The 20,404-nt window shown below is 40.3% G+C and overlaps 2 protein-coding genes across 5 annotated transcripts in view; one reads left to right on the top strand and one right to left on the bottom strand.

The window, feature by feature from the left end:
• Positions 1 to 1,483: 1,483 nt before the first annotated feature.
• EFCAB10 (EF-hand calcium binding domain 10) overlaps positions 1,484 to 20,404 on the top strand; it is a 22,890-nt gene continuing 3,969 nt past the window's right edge. The window contains exons 1-4 of one of the 2 annotated variants that reach the window (XM_006070138.4): positions 1,500 to 1,680; positions 14,217 to 14,381; positions 14,489 to 14,576; positions 15,680 to 15,757. In XM_006070138.4, the coding sequence (XP_006070200.1) occupies positions 1,572 to 1,680; positions 14,217 to 14,381; positions 14,489 to 14,576; positions 15,680 to 15,716 (399 nt within the window). In that variant the 5' untranslated portion in view covers positions 1,500 to 1,571 and the 3' untranslated portion in view covers positions 15,717 to 15,757. Of the gene's footprint in view, positions 1,681 to 14,216; positions 14,382 to 14,488; positions 14,577 to 15,679; positions 15,758 to 20,404 lie in introns of those variants that run through there. The other variant, XM_044947161.2, reaches the window with a different exon arrangement.
• The window catches only part of RINT1 (RAD50 interactor 1), a 24,044-nt gene continuing 19,488 nt past the window's right edge, over positions 15,849 to 20,404 (bottom strand). For all 3 annotated transcript variants that reach the window (XM_006070137.4, XM_025291071.3, XM_025291072.2), the window contains 4 exons: positions 18,919 to 19,133; positions 17,473 to 17,653; positions 17,281 to 17,399; positions 15,849 to 16,062 (listed from right to left, as the gene is read on the bottom strand). In XM_006070137.4, the coding sequence (XP_006070199.3) occupies positions 15,870 to 16,062; positions 17,281 to 17,399; positions 17,473 to 17,653; positions 18,919 to 19,133 (708 nt within the window). In that variant the 3' untranslated portion in view covers positions 15,849 to 15,869. The remainder of the gene's footprint in view (positions 16,063 to 17,280; positions 17,400 to 17,472; positions 17,654 to 18,918; positions 19,134 to 20,404) is intronic.

Genomic DNA, 20,404 nt, shown 5'->3' with positions numbered 1-20,404 from the left:
TCAGGATATTGCTCTACAAACCCATTCCCTTTCCTCTCACCTCCAAGGCAAATACTAAGCTGAATTTTTGTGTATTCCTTTGTATTTCTTAATTCCTTTGTATTTCTTAATAGATTTCCTACATAGGCTTGAATCTGTAAACAACACATTGCTTTGTTTTGTATGTTTTTTAACTATATAAATTGATTCATACAGTTTATATTTTTGAGACAATATTATGTTTTTGAGACTCATCCATTTTGTTGCCAGTGGCTACAATCCATTCCTGCAAAGCTTTATAGTATTCCATTGTGACTCTATCCGTTTTTTTAATCCATTCTACTTTTGATGACCTTTGAGCTGCTATGTCTTCTATCATGAACAGTGCTCTTCTGAACATTCTTGTACTTATCGTGGTACAGGTGTACAAGAGTTGCTGTAGGTGTGGAATTTCTGAAGCATGTTTACACTACCAAGATAATTCCAAGGTGGATGTTCTACTTTGGAAAGCTCTGATCATCACTGGTTGTTTTGTTGCACTATAGCCTTACCAGCAGTTGATACTGTTCAGCTGCCGTATTTTTACCAGTTTGGTAGATGTAAAATGGGCGTAAAATGGCATTTTCTTGTAGTTTTGTTTACAGGATTGCTGGAGAGGCTAAGAATATTTTCATATGTTTATTGGCCATTTGTCTTTTGTCTTCTTGAAGTGACTGTTCTGGAATAACTCTCTGGTGGTAGGTAAGGGCACTGATCTCAGAGCCTGGCCCTCAAGAACAGAAGTCCAAGCCTAGAGTTTAGTTTCTCAGGTACTTCCATGGCTAAGTAGAGGCCTCTCCTCGCCACCTTACTTAGCGACTCTCTCTCAAAACCACTGTCAAGTGGTCTCTTTCTCCTTAAGACCAGCTCCAAACCATCTAGTGAAGCAAACAGATACTTCATGACCGCACCATCCCGTAGAGAAAACGGCCCCTTCCAGCCTCACCACCAGCACTGCTCTGCCGGCTGCTCACATCAAAGGTGCTGCTTAGGACTCTCCACTGGACACCCCTGTTATTACAGAAGTTTCCCTGGTGGCTCAGATGGTAAGGAACCTGCCTGCAATGTGGAGGACTAGGTTCTATCCCTGGGTCGGGATAGGGAAGGAACTAACAACCCACTCCAGTGTTCTTGCCTGGAGAATTCCACAGACAGAGGAGCCTGGCGGGCTACAGTCCTTGGGCTCGAAAAGGGTCGGACACGACTGAGCGACTAACACATTCACACACACTGTGTATTATTACCACATGAGGCCCTGGATCAACAAGTACTGAGCTAGGTGCTAAAGACAGAAACAGGAAAAGATCATCAGGCCCAACCCTCAGCCCAGATGGGGGACAAGGACATCTTTCCGCAAGGGGCTGTGCACTAATCTCCCTCCTGCCTCCGCGTCTGCCCCATCCCACACTTCCCGTCTGCCTCTTCTGGATGAGGTGTAGACTTGGTGCCCAGGTCTCTGCCAGTCGGGGGCGCGTCAAGTAACCTGGCGGAAGGGGCGGAGCCGAGCGGCGGCGACGCTGCCTGGTCGCCTAGCAACAGCCCAGCTAGAAGCGATGGAGGCCCGCAGCAGCAGGGAGCTCCAAGCCAGGAATTATTTGGAAAAACATCGGATTATGGATTTGCTGACCTATCTTACCAGCGCCCTCCTCTTTTTCCGGCCGGGTAAGTGTCTTGCAAGTGTCTTGCCTACCACTCGACTTTCCGTCCCACACCGAGCGGTCCTCAGAAATTCCTCGTGTAGCCAGCCATCCTTCCACGCGTGCGTCTCGGGGGACGAAGGATAGCTTCCTTCCCGGTTACCACCTCCCCCACTCCGCAAACACTCTTTCATGCCTCTCGGCTAGTTGAGCCCTCCTGCTGCCCGTTAACATTGTGGCTTTCAATTAAACAAGACTTAACGCAACGGCCTCTTTGTGCCTGCCTCTTGCCAAGTGTGGCGGGACTCTGGCCGGTGAGGGTTGTCGCGGGTGGAAGAGAGGCTCCGGGGTTCAGTAGTCTGGCTCCTGGCCCTATCCCTTAGTACTTTGTGACTGGGCAAGAGCCTGAATTCCTTTCCCCTCTTCTGGAAAATGGAGACTATAATAGTACCGATTTCATGGCAACGTGGAGAAGATTAAATTAATAACGTATAAATCATCCTTATGTCTGCAACCAACAGATGTTCCCAGTATTACCCCTGCCCTCAAAGAGTTTTTAATCTGGTAAAAAAAACAGTTGATAGGGTAGAACAGAAGGATGTTCTTGAGACAGATTTTTCTGACATTTTTAATACACTCGATCCCCATATAAAGTTTGAATCATTCATATAAAGTTTGAATCATTTCATAATTTTTATGTGGCCTGTAAATTTAAAAGTTATATGTAGGTGAAAGTGAGTTGATGTGCTTCTCCTCAGGGTGGAGAATGGTAGCTTGCCTCATATGGAGTTTCCAAAACGCCAAAATTGCCTATTTGCTTTTGTATAAGGAAATGTAAATAGCCAACATTCCAATTTTGTCAAAAACCACCCAACCAGTATGGTCATGTATAGGGTGATCAAGTTCTTTCTAGTTGTTTTAAGACAATAAAGCAGTAAGAACTCTGCAACAATTAAAAATAGATAGAAAATTTTTTAAAAATACAAAAGGAATGCACTTTTTAATGCACTGGGGAAAAGTTGCTATCAAACTAATTTTTAAAAACCTACTTTTTAAAAAAATGACTACTGTTTCTTGCTGGGTTTTAGTAATAGTGGTGAAAATAATCTTTTGCTTTTAGAGGCAGATGTGTGTGTGTGTGTGTGTGTGAAAACTTCAGAAAAAGCAGAAGTAAAACCAATAATCACCATTGTGCATACACCAAAAAGACAGTTTGTAAACCAGGAGGACTCAAACGAGAACAAGGAATGAGGCTCAGAGGTTTATTGTTAGAAAGCAGTGTATTGTGGTGAGAAGGCAGTGACTATTCTTCACAAAAATTGGTTAGAATATTAGCATCTTTGTAAATGATAGGGAATAGGTTAATGGTTACCTCAGATCAAACTTGGGAAAGTTTAAAGTTTATGCTTACGCTTGCCAGAGGCAGAAGCAAACAATGACCCAGGTCAAGATAATGTTGCAGAAAAAGCAAATTAAGCTTTGCTTGTATGACTTAATTGGTTTTGTCTGTCCAGGGAATTTTTCAAGACTGGTCTCCATTTAATCTTGATTTTAACAATCCACCTCCCCACCCTGCCTCCTGCTTTTGGTCGTTCTCTCTTTGGGCTTAAAAGTATGACCAGCCAACATTACATTATTCTCCGTTACCCCCATTAATGTAGTCAGGCCGAAGAATCTCATACACACCGTTTGCATTAGTTGAGTCCTTAAGTGGGAGAGCCATGTAGTCGTTGTGTTCATCTTTCACAGGGTTATTGTTGATTTTGTCTGGTTGTCGGTTCCTGATGGATGCCATTTGGCACATGAGTAGCTGGCACTAGAGTATACAACACACTAGAGAGGTCAATATGCTAACTATAAGGAAATAATAGCCGGGGATTGAAAAACTGTCCAGAGCAGAGATTCCCAGGAGCCAAGAATTTAACAAGTTAAATAATTCAAATGGGTTATAAGTTTTTTAAGTTTTACCTTTCTAAGTCTACCAACAGGTGTTTTTTGTATTATGTGCCATTAGTTTTAAGTTATTTATATAGGCACAGCCTGTGTATCAGCAACCATGTAGCCTCATGATCCCTCAAAACAGGATGAAGTGAAGATGTTTTATTTCAGGAGGCCAGTGTTGCAGGTCAGAGAAGGCAATGGCACCCCACTCCAGCACTCTTGCCTGGAAAATCCCATGGACGGAGGAGCCTAGTGGTGGGCTGCAGTCCATGGGGTCGCTAAGAGTTGGACACGACTGAGCGACTTCACTTTCACTTTTCACTTTCATGCATTGGAGAAGGAAATGGCAACCCACTCCAGTGTTCTTGCCTGGAGAATCCCAGGGATGGGGGAGCCTGGTGGGCTGCCGTCTAGGGGGTTGCACAGAGTCGGATGACTGAAGCGACTTAGCAGCAGCAGCAGCGTTGCAGGTGAACTTTCACCTCAATGAGGCCTCCCTGTGCTGTGAGCCATAAGGTAATTTATAATTTAACAAGACGCATTTCTGTGGAAACAAAAGAAAAACAAAGGCTAATAGTCTGAGCAAATTATACATTCAGTTTCTGTGTTAAAGAGAAGCCATTTGAGAACATTTTTAGATTTGAGTTCGAAGCATCTCCAGATGGTGTAATGAGGCTGGCAGTTACAGTCCGATGGATTTTCCTGGCTTGCAGTTTGAATGTATCTTGTGACCTTCTGGGTGGCCACATAACAGCAGGCCTGCAGGTTGCCCACATATGAGCTGTTGTGATTTCTCTGAGGTTTACATCAAGTTGTCCAGCTTATCCAAAAGATATATTCTATTTTCCTTACTACTTTTCATACACTGTTTTTTTCTTTCACCCTTATTGTTGCTAGCAGTTTTATTTTTACATATGAATTATAAATTTTAACTATTTGTAATCTTTGCTTTCCAGTGAAAACTAGGAAGCAGGCAATTGTGAACTATCATATGTTAATATCCTGTAGTGGATTAGCAAATTTATAAAGACATAATCATAACATATTTTTTAGAGACATGGTTTTTTACTATACCATTTGTAATGTGGCAGAAGACATATTAATAGACCCAAATATCCTCTGTCTCTGTGTAAAAATTAAAAAGCCAAAAGTAAATAAACTTATGTTTAGCAGTCAATGTCTTAGTACATTATCTTCTCTGGAAATGATCTAGATATTCAATGAATGTCATTATTTAGTTTAACTTAGTATAAACTTTACATTTATTTAAAACACTTGCCTTTAACAATTATACCTGGATTATCTTAAAGTTCAAAAGCATCAATTGAACATTAAGATAATCCAGGTATAATTGTTAAAAGCAAGTGTTTTAAATTGATGCTTTTGAACTGTGATTTTGGAGAAGACTCTTGAGAGTCTCTTGGCCTGCAAGGAGGTCAAACCAGTCAATCTTAAAGGAAATCATCTCTAAATGTTCTTTGGAAGGACTGATGCTGAAGCTGAAACTCCAATACTTTGGCCACCTGATGCAAAGAACTGACTCATTGGAAAAGACCCTGATGCTGGGAAAAATTGAAGGCAGGAGAAGGGGACAACAGAGGATGAGATGGTTGGATGGTATCACCAACTCAATGGACATGAGTTTGAGCAAGCTCTGGGAGCTGGTGATGGACAGGGAAGCCTGGCATGCTGCAGTCCCTGGGGTTGCAAAGAATTGGACACAACTGAGTGACTGAACTGAATTGATCTTAATGTTACTTGCTGGCAAATTCTGTAACAAATAGCATGAGCTTATTTGACTAGTAAACCTAGATAGAAAAAGTTGTATGTTTGCCTTACATTTAATATTGACTATTCTGAGAAGACATGCTTGTTTTTATTAAACCAACAAACTTAAACAATAGCTTTTATTTATCAAAGATCATTTTATTTATTCTAGATCATGTGAACTTTAAAATCATGTTTGTTTCTATATCTCTGAGAGTTTAGGAATGCTTAATTAATAATAAGCTCTAATTTTTTTAGGGCTTTCCTGGTAGCTCATCTGGTAAAGAATCTGCCTGCAATGTGGGAGACCTGGGTTCAGTCCCTGGGTTGGGAAGATCCTCTGGAGAAGGGATAGGCCATCCACTGCATTCTGGCCTGGAGAATTCCATGAACTGTGTATTTCATGTAGTCACAAAGAGTCAGACACAGCTGAGCGGCTTTCACACATTACATCAATCTTTTAAGCCAGTTAAATTGAATTTTTTTTAAATTAATCTTGGCAGTACCATCTGAAAGTAATAGAAAAATGCCACATTTACATAGACATACATATACATAAACAGGCAGACACAAACAGAGATCTTATAGCCTTCATTAAATTTTAGCCATATCTCAGGTACTGTAGGGGCTTCCATCATAGCTCAGTTGGTAAAGAATCCGCCCGCAATGCAGGAGACCCTGGTTCGATTCCTGGGTTGGGAAGATCCCCTGGAGAAGGGATAGGCTACCCATTTCAGTATTCTTGAGCTTCCCTTGTGGCTCAGTTGGTAAAGAATCCACCTGCAATGTGGGAGACCTGGGTTCAGTCCCTGGGTTGGGAAGATCCCCTGGAGAAGGGAGAGGCTACGCACTCCAGTATTCTGGCCTGGAGAATTCCATGGACATTATAGTCCATGGGGTCGCAAAGAGTCGGACAGAACTGAGCGACTTTCACTTTCAGGTGCTGTAGGGGCTTCTCTTGTGGCTCAGTGGTAATGAATCTGCCTGCCAGTGCAGGAGATGCGGGTTCATTCCTTGGGTTGAGAAGATCCTCTAGAGAAGGAAATGGCAGCCCACTCCAGTATTCTTGCCTGGAGAATCCCATGGACTGAGGAGCCTGGCAGGCTACATACAGTCCATGAATTACAAAAGAGTTGGACACAACTTAGCAACTAAACAACAACAAGTATTGTAATACAAAACTCCAAAGAATAGCTGGATCCACACTGTAATTCTGATAGATAAACTAAGATTACCTGCTCACATGGCCCAAGGTTTCTCACTAAAGAGTTTTGATTTGCATGCTATGCTATGCTATGTTATGCTAAGTCACTTCAGTCGTGTCAGACTCTGTGCGACCCCATAGACAGCAGCCCATTAGGCTCTTCTGTCCCTGGGATTCTCCAGGCAAGAATACTGGAATGGGTTGCCATTTCCTTCTCCAATGCATGAAAGTAAAAAGTGAAAGTGAAGTCGCTCAGTCGTGTCCGACTCTTAGTGACCCCATGGACTGCAGCCTACCAGGCTCCTCCGTCCATGGATTTTCCAAGCAAGAGTACTGGGGTGGGGTGCCATTGCCTTCTCCGTTGCATGCTATAAGGATCCTATTAGATTTTGGAGTCATTTTGTCTTTTAGAAGCTTCTGCATACCAACCAAAGAACACATTTTGTTGTCTCTGAGAGGTTTGGGATCCTCTCTTTTATGGGTGCCCCTTAAGTGGATTTACCTAAGTTAAAAATTTCCCACAGTAGCCACCACAGTTCCAGAAATGCACACACGTGCGTGCACACACACACATACACATTCACACCTGTTCCCAGTCATTCTCATCTTCCCAATAAAGTTAGAACACAATTTTGATATAATCAGTGTTCAGAATTTATATTATTAGTATTAGGCAGATATCCACAACTAATCCATGTAGTATGTTATGACTATATTTCCTTTGTTTTTTTTCCCCTCAAGCTAATAATGCTACATTTTAAATGTTTGCTTCAGTTTTCTGTGTAATTATCACTAGCTCACCCATATGCTCTTTTTTCACAAGTACAGATCTCATCTCATTACATTCATCTCATTTACATTCATCAGGTCATCACCATCCCCACCCCACCCCCTCAACCCCCCTGCTCCAGTCTGGACTGACCGCTCACCTGCCCTGCTATGCAGTAATTATCCAGGGATTTCCCTCACTCGCTGCATGGGTGTGCTCTTCAGTTTCCATCCAAGCCCTCCTAATGGCAGAAGAAAGGCAACTTGTACCCTTAGCGTCTGAGACCTCATCCTGATGCTGCATACCAAGCTTCTTTGAAGTCACTTGTTTTAGCTGAAATGAATGTTTTGTTCTCCTACAGATACATGAATGTCCTTCCTTATGCACAGTTTTGCTTTCAGCAGTTTTGGTTCCCTGCAGTAAGCTGCAGTATGAAAATATTGAATGGAAAATTTCAGAAATAAGCAATTGATAAATTATAAATTTCACACTCTTCTGAGTAGTGCTGATGAAACCTTGAACCATCCTGCCTCAGCCTCGAATCATCCCTTTGTCCAGCCTGTCCACCCTGAGTCACTTAGTAGGCATCTCAGTTACAGATTGATGGTCACGGGACTGCAGTGCTTGTGTTCAAGTCACCCTTTGTTTTACCAAAAAATATTTACAGATTTTACCGAATACTGGACCCAAAGCACCAGACCAGTGATGAAGCTAGTTTGGGTATGCCAAAGAGAAGCTATAAATGCTTCCTTTAAGTGAAAAGGTGAACATTCTCAACTTAATAGAAAGAAAAAAAGTCACAGAGTGCTGAGGGTGCTAAGATCTTTGGTAAGAATGAATCTTCTCTCCATGAAACTGTGAAGAAGGAAAAAGAAATTCCAATTTTATTGTTGTACCTCACACTAAAGAAGTTACAGCCACAGTACATGATAAATGCTTAGTTAAGATGGAAAAGGTATTTGTTGTTGTTCAGTCGCCAAGTTGTGTCCAACTCTTCGTGACCGCATGGACTGTATACAGCATGCCAGGCTTCCCTGTCCCTCACCATATCCTGGAATTTGCTCAAGTTCATGTCCATTGCGTTGGTTTGTATAATAAGGTATTTTGAGAGAGACCACATTCATATAACTGTTATTATGGTATATTGTTAAAATTGTTTGATTTTATTATTGTTGTTAATTTCTTACTCTGCCTTATTTATAAATTAAACTTTATCATAGATACATGTATGTATAGGAAAACACATAGAATATATAGGGCTCAGTACTATCTGGTTTCAGACATCTATCAGGGGTCTTGGAATGTATTCTCCATGGATAGGTAAGGGGGAAACTTCGTATATCCATTTCTTTTTCACTTTTTAAAAAATATTTTTTTTAGATTTTTTGGCTGTGCTGGGTCTTCATTGCTATGCCTGAGCCTTCTCTAGTTACAGAGAATGGGGGCGCTCTCTAGGTGTATTGCACAGACTTCTCATCGCAGTGGCTCCTCTTGTTGTGGGGCACAGGCTCTAGGTGCGTGGGCTTTAGTAGCTGCAGAACGTGGACTCAGTAGTTACAGTTCCCAGGCTCTGGAGCACAGGCTTAGCAGTTGTGATGCATGGACTTAGTTGCCCAGTGGCATGTGGGATCTTCCCAGATCAGCAGTTGAACTGTGTCCCCTTCATTGCCAGATGGATTCTTAACCTTGTGGCCACCAGGAAAGCCGCTCCATTTCTTAATGTTTCCTATTATTCACTGTTGTAAGAATGATGCTCCTACAATAGTGAATAATAAGAAGCATATTTACTGTTGTCTGAATGATGCTCGGGCTTCCTTGGTGGCTCAGATGGTACAGAATCCGCCTGCAATGCAGGAGACCTGTGTTCAATCCCTGGGTGGGCAAGATCCCCCGGAGAAGGGAATGGCAACCCATTTCAGCATTCTTGCCTGGAGAATCCCATGGACAGAGGAGACGGGTGGACTACAGTCTATGGTGTCACAAAGAGTCGGAGATGACTGAGCAACTTACACACGTATGAATGATGCTCAGAAAGAAATGGTGTATCTTTATCTTGGATTTTTGCAAAGCTCCTGGCATTATGATATGTATCTCAGTTTGAAAACCTTGGAATTGTAAGGGAGTTATGGAAAATAAGACAGGACAGCGTGGCTGGGCTGTTACTATTGTGACAACACATCCATGATCCCATATCCTTGATCCTCAAATTCTGGAATCTCTGAAAGCCAGTAGATTTTCATAACTCATTTCACAGCCAAATCTGACATAACCTGAATCATTTGGTAAGAAAATCTGGCCTTTCCTAGGCTGTATTGGGAAATACAGCCTCTAACTGGGCAGCCCTTCCCAGTGGCAATTCTAGGCTGTGGAAGGAGGGAGTGTGGGGGATAGCATTAAAGGGGATAGCATTAAAGAAATCAGAATTTTTTTTTAAAGTAGTTACCCAGGTAAGAGCTACTGCTTGGGAGTGGTGAAGATAGGATGAATTTGAGAACTATCGATAAAGACTTGGGAGAGAGCCTCATGACTGACTAGGTTTGGGTGTAGCAAATGCTTCTCATGTGCTTTAAGTGTGGTAGAGGCCAGGAGCTGTGGAAGCACACTGCCTAAGTTTATACAGACTGTGTGGCCTCGAGCAAATGACACTTGGGAGGAGGAAATGAAGTTAGCCACAGAAAATGCTTAGTGTAGTACCAGGCACATAGTAAGGGCTCAGTAAATACTATTAGTATTACAAAGTTGAGCTTGAAGTTTGTGTCCCTTGAAAAACTGATTGTCATCATCAACTGACATGTATGTAATTCAGGTGGTTAGTAACATTTGGCTCTTCCCTTTGTGTTTTAAAAAAACTTATATCTTATTATATATACTTCTGTTTACAAGCATTTTTCAAAACATTTTTAGAAGCAGGTGGAGTATAAATTATAGACTCCAAATATGGTGGTGCTAGTGGTAAAGAACCTGCTTGCCAATGCAAGAGATGTAGGAGACCTGGGTTCGATTCCTGGGTTGGGAAGATCCCCTGGAAGAGGAAATGGCAAGTCACTCCAATATTCTTGCCTGGAGAATCCCATGGACAGAGGAGCCTGGCGGGCTATAGTCCATGGGGTTGCAAAGAGTTGGACATGACTAAAGCAACTTTGCACTGTTAAGTGGAAAATTCTGAAAGAGATGGGAATACCAGAACACCTGATCTGCCTCTTGAGAAACCTATATGCAGGTCAGGAAGCAACAGTTAGAACTGGACATGGACCAACAGTCCGGTTCCAAATAGGAAAAGGGGTACATCAAGGCTGTATATTGTCACCCTGCTTATTTAACTTATATGCAGAATACATCATGAGAAACACTGGGCTGGAAGAAGCACAAGCTGGAATTAAGATTGCCAGGAGAAATATCAATAACCTCAGATATGCAGATGACACCACCCTTATGGCAGAAAGTGAAGAGGAACTCAAAAGCCTCTTGATGAAAGTGAAAGAGGAGAGTGAAAAAGTTGACTTAAAGCTCAACATTCAGAAAACTAAGATCATGGCATCTGGTGCCATCACTTCATGGGAAATAGATGGGGAAACAGTGGAAACAGTGTCAGACTTTATTTTGGGGGGCTCCAAAATCACTGCAGATGGTGATTGCAGCCATGAAATTAAAAGACGCTTACTCCTTGGAAGGAAAGTTGTGACCAATCTAGATAGCACCAACCTAGATAGCATGTATTAAAAAGCAGAGACATTACTTTGCCAATAAAGGTCCATCTAGTCAAAGCTATGGTTCTTCCGGTGGTCATGTATGGATGTGAGAGTTGGACTGTGAAGAAGGCTGAGTGCCGAAGAATTGATGCTTTTGAACTGTGGTGTTGGAGAAGACTCTTGAGAGTCCCTTGGACTGCAAGGAGATCCAACCAGTCCATCCTAAAGGAGATCAGTCCTGGGTGTTCATTGGAAGGACTGATGCTAAAGCTGAAATTCCAATACTTTGGCCACCTCATGTGAAGAGTTGACTCATTGGAAAAGACCCTGATGCTGGGAGGGATTGGGGGCAGGAGGAGAAGGGGACGACAGGATGAGATAGCTGGATGGCATCACCAACTCAATGGACATGAGTTTGAGTGAACTCCGGGAGTTGGTGATGGACAGGGAGGCCTGGCGTGCTGCAATTCATGGGGTCACAAAGAGTCGGACACAACTGAGCAACTGAACTGAACTGAAGCATTTTCAAAACATTTTTAGAAGCAGATAAGAGTATAAATTATAGATTCCAAGTATAAGCATTATAGCACCCCATGTAGTCTAAAGGATATACAGCAAGAAATCTTAGTAACACAGCAAGTTCCATCAGCATTGTTTATTCTATCCTTAAAAAGAAATATAATGAACTGAAATTCAAACATTGATGTTTTCTGATTTTGAAATACAGTTAAGAAAGAAATGACGTAGATTGCATATGTGATTGCATTAGTAGCCTATTTGCTGCTATAGTGTATTCAAAGTTGCACCAAAAGGCAGTATATTAGATTAAAAGTTCACCTACTTCTATTTTCAACACACAAATTCCAAGGAAGGAAATACATGGAGGAGAAACCTATGTAATTAAGAGAGATTAAAAACATAACCTATCACAGTGAGTGGACTTTATTTAATTAGTGATTTTTAAAGAGCATTTATAATTTATGAAATTTGTGAGACAACTGGAAATTTGCATAATGTCTGGCTATTTGCGAATGTTAAGAATTTTGTTAGATGTGTAAATTGTACCAAGATGACAGTATTGTAGTAACATGAAAAAGGAGTCCCTCTTCAAACAAATGGTGTTGGGAAATATGAGTAACCACATGCAGAAAAAGGAGACTGGACCCCTGTCTTAACACCATTCACATAAATTAACTTGAAATGGATTAAAGACTTAAACCTGATACTGTAAAATTCCTAGAAGAAAACATAGGGAAGAAGCTCTTCGACAATGGTCTTGGCAACGACTTCTGGATATGAATGACACCGAAAACACAAACAACAAACGCCAATATCAACAAGGAGATTAAATTAAACGGAAAAACTTCTGCACAGGGAATTCCCTGGCAGTCCAGCAGTTGGGACTCAGCGCTGTCACTTCCAGGGACCCAGGTTTGATCCCTGGGTTGAGGACAAAGATCCCATAAGCCACATGGCACAGCCAAAACAAACAGCGGAAGCCCTTCTGCACAGCAAAAGAAGCAACAAAATGAAAAGGCAGTCTGTGGAATGGGAGAAAATATGTGCAGATCATATAGATGATAACAAACGAACAATTTGATTTAAAATGGGCAGAGGAACTAGAGTTTTTTCCAAAGAAAGACATCCAAAGAGCAACAGGTACATGAAAAGATGCTCTGTATTATTACAAATCATCAGGGGAATGCAAGTTAAAACCTCAATAAAGTATCAACTCACACCTGTTAGAACAGCTGTCATGGGTGGGTACTGAGGACATTGGACTAAGTGAAATAAGTCAGAGAAAGACAAATACTGTATGGTATCACTTAAACGTGAAATCTAAAAAAGCCAAACTTATAAAAACAGAGAGTAGAATGGTGGTTCCCAGAAGCTGGCGGGTGAGGGACAGGAGAGATGTTGTTTAAGGGTACAAACTTGTAACTAGTCGATAACTATAAAGTCCTGGAGATCTAATGCACAGCATAGTAATTACAGAGAACAATGCTGTATTATAAGCATGAAACTTGCTGAGACTAGATCTTAATTATTCCCTTCACAAAAGAGCAGTGCTCACTGTGTGATGTGATGGAAACATTAACTAGTACTGCCATAGCAGCTTAGATGTACAACACCAACAAGTTGCACACCTTAAACTTACACAATATGTCAGTTATATCGCAACCAAAAAGAGGGGGTTCTAATCTTTTAGAAATGCACACGTACATATTCACTAATGAGAGATGATTACTGTGATTTACATAAACACAAGAAGAGGGAACTAGATGGGATCATGGTAAAATAAGACCAGCCACAAAATGTAACAGTTGAAGCTGGTGATGAGATCATTATGCTTTTCTGCTTTTATAGATGTATGAAATTCTTAATGACTTCAGCTTTCTTTTTTTAAGACTCTGTCTATCTCCCGGGATTGAATGCAGTGACGGGGCAGGGGAGGCATTCCTCTTCTGAGCCACACCATGTCTATACTTCTTTTAGATTTATTATCACAGCTTCCCTACATTATTTCTACAGAGTGAATTGATCTTGATTTTTCATATTTAATATTGTTTAGATGAAAGATAGCCTATGTATCTAAAATACTGCCCTTATATTAGGATTGAACATTTATGCTTTCTAACTGGAGGACCATATTAACCTAAATGTTTGTTTTTGAAAATCTATTCTTTACCCTTTCTTTTAGTTGATTTTCTTTCCTATGTTATGCACAAGTCTAATCTCTGGACATTTTTTTTTTTCTGTCTTTGGTTCCATCTCTTGATTTTTATTTTTTTAAATTATGAAAGTATGATTACATTTATAGAGACTTGGAAAATACAAAACAAGGTAACATATAGTTCCACTGTAACAACTATTAAGTAGATGAATTAAGTTTTTAGTTGGGAATTTTAATATCAAACTCTCAGAAATTACTAGAATGAATATACAGAGAAGCTGAAGGATACAGTAGACCTGAATGGGCATTTTTATTCAATCATCTGGAGTAGAGCACTTGTGTATATAATTATTTAATTGTTCAATGTCTTGCCTTTCCTGTAAGCAAGGCCTATATTCCCAGTGCCTAGTACAGTACTTCAAACATAGGTATTTAGTAATTGTTACACGACTATTTCCATTTATGACAGACATATTTTAATTTCTTATCAGAAAGCATTGGAACTATTCTTTTACAGAAAGACCAAGAGAGTATTTAATATCTATACTGGAACGGCTGAGAATTGCCAAACTATCAGGCGTGGCTCTCCCTTTCTTTATGGATAACTCTAATATTGCATCTATGTTTGAGATGCTGGACTCCTCGAATAAAGGATCCATATCATTCGTACAGTATAAAGAAGGTCAGTATCTTTTACAAACTGAGGTAATTTGTAGTCATTACATAAGTTTCCCTAGTTGAAACTAATTCTCACTTTGTAAAGTTTTCTTGTTTCATATTCTCTTACAGCACTAAAAACCCTGGGTCTGTGTACTGCAGATGAAGTTTTAAAAGATGATGGACATGGAGTAACTTTTGAAAAATTCAGGAATGAAGTGTAAGCTTATTTTTAAATGAGTTTATTTTATGTAAATAATGTGGCATGATGTTGACGTACAATTCATACATTTTAAAACAGAGGGTCCTACCTTTTGATAGAAGCATTTCATTCCCTGGAAACTTTCAGCTTTCTGTCTACAAAGTGAGGACAGGAAGGGCTGACAGCAGTCTCTAAGCTTGGGGGGAGGGGAGGAAGGGGATGCTGGGGTAAGGAGGTTCCAGAGGCCGCTTCATTCTGTTCTCAATGGGAACCCCCAGCAGTTCTCAGAGAATGAGATAGAGAAGCCTCAACCAGCCAGAAGAACAAACAGAAAAGCTTTAAGCACAATATACTAGTTGGAAAATCTCTGTATATAGAGTAATGAAATTTTTCTCAAAATGATTTCTCACAAAGTAAATGTTTATCAGCAGTACAGGCTGCATGCCAACCTGACAGTTTTGGATTTGAGGTATTACAGCATGAACAGTATTAACTAAATGCTAAGTCAGGAAATAAAAAACCATGGGAATGAAACTACTTACAGAAAGAAGCCTTTAGCTAAGCTAGCTCAATTTGTGTTTAAAAGTCTAATTTAACATAGTCCAAGGCCAAGGAAAAGCTGGAAGAAAGTTTTAAGGTTCTCATCTCATTACTTACATAGATATTCAACAAAAAATATTTAATTATATTCCCTACCTCAGAGCAGATGGCAGCAGCACAGTGCTGCAGTTAAAATGTTTCATCCACAAAGCAAAGGTTGCCCACTGTCACGTGGAATGGAGCTAGGAAGCATTCTAAATAGAAAGACATTTGTGGAAAGAGAGCAAATTCTATTTCAGTCACCATCTCTTGTGTTTTCTTATGGGAAACAGTGAATTTCCAAACTAGATACAGGAACTTCAATTAAAAACATACATTTTAAAGTGATTTTTAAAAAAATTTTGTTATGTTAGATTACCTGCAACAGTCTTCTCTAACTGGCAAAAGAAATTAAAAGTTGACTGTAATTTATTATCTCTGCTCCTGTATTTTATTCAACAGACATAGTCACTGTGTATATTTGTAAATGGAATTACTCTGAATTTTCGTGGCCTCTGAGCTTTCTGTTTTTGTTTTCTTAGGAACAAGAGGACTCAGGAAATATGGTCAGCATTTTAATAACACTCTAAGTCCCAGATAATAAATGATTCTATAAAGTTTTCAGTTGTCCAGTTTCATTAATTCAGAACTTCAGCATATAACTTGAAATCCAACTGGCTTCCTTTTTGTTAAAACAACAAAAACCAAAAATCCCAAACGAAAAAAGACCCTTTATTTTCCAGTGTTAGGCCAGTTTGTCCTCAAATTAAGTAGAATCTCAACATCTTGCTGAGCCAGTTTATAAATCCCAACTTCATTTAGTGCTGCTGTGGCAGGAGGTTGCCCTGAAGTTGACTGCAGGACATCTCTCAGAAGTAAGGCAGAACCAACATTCAAATTCAAAAGAATGCAGGCTTCTTTTACACTGTTTAAAAAAAAAAGAACAGGAAGGAAATGAGATCTCCATTATCTATATCATCCCATATTGTCCTGTAATGATGTCATTTAGAAAAACTAAACAGCTACCCTGCATTGCCAGATCATAAGCCCTCTGTAAAACTATGGATTAACTACTTGGCTCTTTCAACATGTGTGGACTGTATATGTACAGACTTTATATTTCATTAGATTACTATAAGGTAAAAGGATCATTGTTTTAACACATATTTATTACTTCCCCAAATATGATATTTGATATTAACAGTATATTAAATGTAGGTAAAACTTTAGGATATGGGAAAAGAGAAAATTAAGGGACAAAATATAAGCAGATAGGTATACAGAATAAAACAAAAAAAGCAGAAATAAGTATCATACCAAAATGAGCAAAAAACCTTTCATTTTATTCGTTTTAAAGGAATACTTTATAAGCTCAAAAATCTAAATAAGTTTTATACCAATTTCTAAAAATACTTCTAAGAATTCTTCATCTATCATGTTAGTTATGCTGCTACTGCTGCTGCTAAGTCGCTTCAGTCGTGTCCGACTCTGTGCGACCCCGTGGACAGCAGCCCACCAGGCTTCCCCGTCCCTGGGATTCTCCAGGCAAGAACACTGGAGTGGGTTGCCATTTCCTTCTCCAATGCATGAAAGTGAAAGGTGAAAGTGAAGTCGCTCAGTCGTGTCCGACTGTGCGACCCCATAGACAGCAGCTCACCAGGCTCCTCCGTCCACGGGATTTTTCCAGGCAAAAGTACTGGAGTGGGGTGCCATTGCCTTCTCTATAGTTATACTTAGAACCAAAACTAATATCAAATGTTTAAGAAAACAAATTTTAATTTTTCTTCAGGCCCGGCCTGTTGTTCAGTACTAAACATTTTAAATTTCTTCTATTTATTCAATATGACAGGAGTGCATTTGCTTTCATATTCTATTTATTTCCAAGTAATAAGCATTAAACCAAGTGTTAGAAAACAAAGCTCGACATATAATTTATATCCAACTCTGGTCAACTTTTGGAGGTCATGGGTCACATTTTATCATCACATCTTATGACTATTTTAAGCTGTTAATTGATGAAAAGGGATAGGCTACTCACTCCAGTATACGTAACATCACTGGAACCTTAAAGCTGTTTAAAAAGTAAACAACCTCCTCTAACAATTTGATAACATCAAAGTTAATTGTTAAATATTGTGCTTACTGTTTAAAGTAATTTTCTGGCCTCTTGCAATAGTGAGAAAACAAAGGGAAAAGATTCCGAGTCATGTCAAAATGCAGCTGAGCAGCTCCTCCTTCATTGAAGTGATTGGCAAGAATTATCTGAAAAAAAGGACAATTCATATAGGAGTTGCCTTTATCATCACAGCCCAAAATACAGTCTGCTCTTACTTACTTCTTGGTAGATGTATATGTCCAGCTTCTCTACAAGCATTTGCCAGAAAACTTTAAATAGGGAGAAGCAAAGCTGCTGCTCTAACTGAAGTAAACGGTCTCGTAAAGTAAGCAGCAAGGGGCAAGCTGAACTGGACAGGGACATCACCGCCTGTTCAGACTGCGATGGCAAGGACAACCACCTGGAAAAAGCAGAAACAGCACTGTCTGCAGCATATTCATTTTTATTATGAAATTTTTCATCATTCTATATGTTTAAGATTTTTTACTTATTTTAAATCTGGGGAAGTACACTTTTCTGGGGCATCTGGATAAGAAAAAGTGTACAGCCCAACATTAAAAGTGCTCTCAGAAAATAAATGTACCTGTTTGTTTATTTTATGTTATGTTATGTTATTTTTGGCCATGCCTCACAGCTTGCAGGATTTTAGCTCCCTGATCAGGGACTGAACCCAGGCCTCAGCAGTGAAAGCCCCAAGTCCTAACCACTGGACGGCCAGGGAGTTCCCTGTACCTATGTTTATACTTTTTGCTTCCCTTGTGGTTCAGCTGGTGAAGAATCTGCCTGCAATGCAGGAGACCCCGGTTCAAATCCTGGGTCAGGAAGATCCACTGGAGAAGGGATAGGCTACTCACTCCAGTATTCTTGGGATTCCTGGTGGCTCAGCTGATTAAGAATCTTCCTGCAATGCGGGAGACCTGGGTTTGATCCCTGGGTTAGGAAGATCCCCTGGAGAAGGGAAAGGCTACCCACTCCAGTATTCTGGCCTGGAGAATTCCATGGACGATACAGTAGCAAAGAGTCAGATACAACTGAGCAACTTACACTTTCTTTCATGTTTATACTTTAGTTCTCAATGAAACACTCTTTACTTAAGCAGGATGATAAAATTTGTAAACCTCCACATTTAACATGACTTACTGACATAAAACAGTTAAAATGTAAAATGCATTAACATTTAAGACATTAGTTAATTTTACACTGTTAATTTTCAGCAAAACCGCAGGGACTATTGACACTTCTAAACTGATAAGTCCTCTGTGTGACACGGCTGTGCTAGGACAGACACTGCCTGTGCTCAAGGAAGCCCGACATCACAAGGAATCGTGGGCAGTGACTACACGACAGTGCGGGCGTGCACAGGTGCCGCAGCAACACCTGGCTTTGTCAGTGGGTGACAGGCTAGGCCATTTAAGCCCCTATCAGACACCAGCCCTCTGGATTTACAGCCACATCTGAAGGTTAAGTTATTATCCATTTATTCTGATTAAGACTGTCAAAACATATTTTAGAAAGATTTCCATCAAAAACGGTTAAAAGTTGGGAGTGCAAAAGGCCAAACTCCGTGCTATCTATAGACACTTTGGAAATCTGACTGCATGTTATCTGTTAACTTCTATAAACTGGAGTTGAGAGTTGACTTATAAGAAAATACAGAGGACTTACCTCTCTTTTTTATACAGTTTTGCAGCATCTTTAACTTCTCTAAAAACATGGTCTACTTGCCGGGTCAGCATGTCATGCTTTAAACGCTCTAACAGGTTAATCATGTCATCAAAGACAGAGCTTTCCATAGAGGCTAGCTGTCCTAGCTGGAGTTTACTCAGAGTGTTATTCTCTGCAAAGACTTCCAGTGCTGCCTGTTGAAGCTGTAAGAAGAACTGAAAGCAAAAATATGTTAACATGTTTAAGATACTCTTTTTTTTTTAACAGCTTGAGATCTAACTCATATATAATTCATTCATTTAAAGTATACAGTCTCTTGGTTAAGACTCTATGCTTCCACTGCAGGGGGCACGGATTTGATCTCTGGTTAAGGAACTAAGATAACACATTCTGCGCAGTGTGGCCAAAAAATAAATATACAGTTCAGTGGCGTTTCATACATTCAGAGTTGTGCGTCTATCAGCAGTCAGTTTTACAATGTTTTCATTACCCTAGAAAGAAACCCCACTCTCTGCCATCATCTCCCAATGTCCTCCTCATCCCCCACCCCTAGGCAACCACTCATCTTCTGTCTCTAGATCTGCCTGTTCTGGACATTTCGTGCAAATGGACTCATATAATCTATGATTCTTTATATAACTAGCTTCTTTCACTCGGTATAATGTTTCAAGGTTCAACCATGTTGTAATATGTATCAGTTTTCATGCCTTTTCGTGGCCAAATGATATATCCTATTTATCCATTCATTAGTTGACAGACATTTGGGCTTGTTTCCACTTTTTGTCTTTTATGACTAATATTTCTATGATCATTTGTGTACAAGTTTCTGTGCAGATATATGTTTTCATTTCTCTTGGACATATACCGAGGAGTAGAACTGCAGGATCATATAGTAATTCTATATTTAACCTTTTGAGGAATTGCCAAACTATTTTCCAAAAAATAGTTTTGGAAAGCAACTCTACCATTTTACATTCCTATTGGTTGTATATAAGGGTACAAATTTCTCCACACTGCTTATAAATGATACTATATTATTATTATTATGGCCATTCTAGTTTGTATGCAGTGGTATCCCATTGTGGTTTTGATTGCATTCCCCTAATAGCTATGGAGAAGGCAATGGCACCCCACTCCAGTACTCTTGCCTGGAAAATCCCATGGACGGAGGAGCCTGGTAGGCTGCAGACCATGGGGTCGTGAAGAGTCGGACATGACTGAGCGACTTCACTTTCACTTTTCCCTTTCATGCATTGGAGAAGGAAATGGCAACCCACTCCAGTGTTCTTGCCTGGAGAATCCCATGGACGGAGGAGCCTGGTAGGCTGCAGACCATGGGGTCGTGAAGAGTCGGACATGACTGAGCGACTTCACTTTCACTTTTCCCTTTCATGCATTGGAGAAGGAAATGGCAACCCACTCCAGTGTTCTTGCCTGGAGAATCCCAGGGACGGGGGAGCCTGGTGGGCCGCCGTCTATGGGGTCG

Source organism: Bubalus bubalis, chromosome 8 (genome assembly GCF_019923935.1).
Source record: "Bubalus bubalis isolate 160015118507 breed Murrah chromosome 8, NDDB_SH_1, whole genome shotgun sequence".
NCBI classification, from domain to species: Eukaryota; Metazoa; Chordata; class Mammalia; order Artiodactyla; family Bovidae; genus Bubalus; species Bubalus bubalis.
This window is presented reverse-complemented; position numbering and strand designations above follow the sequence as displayed.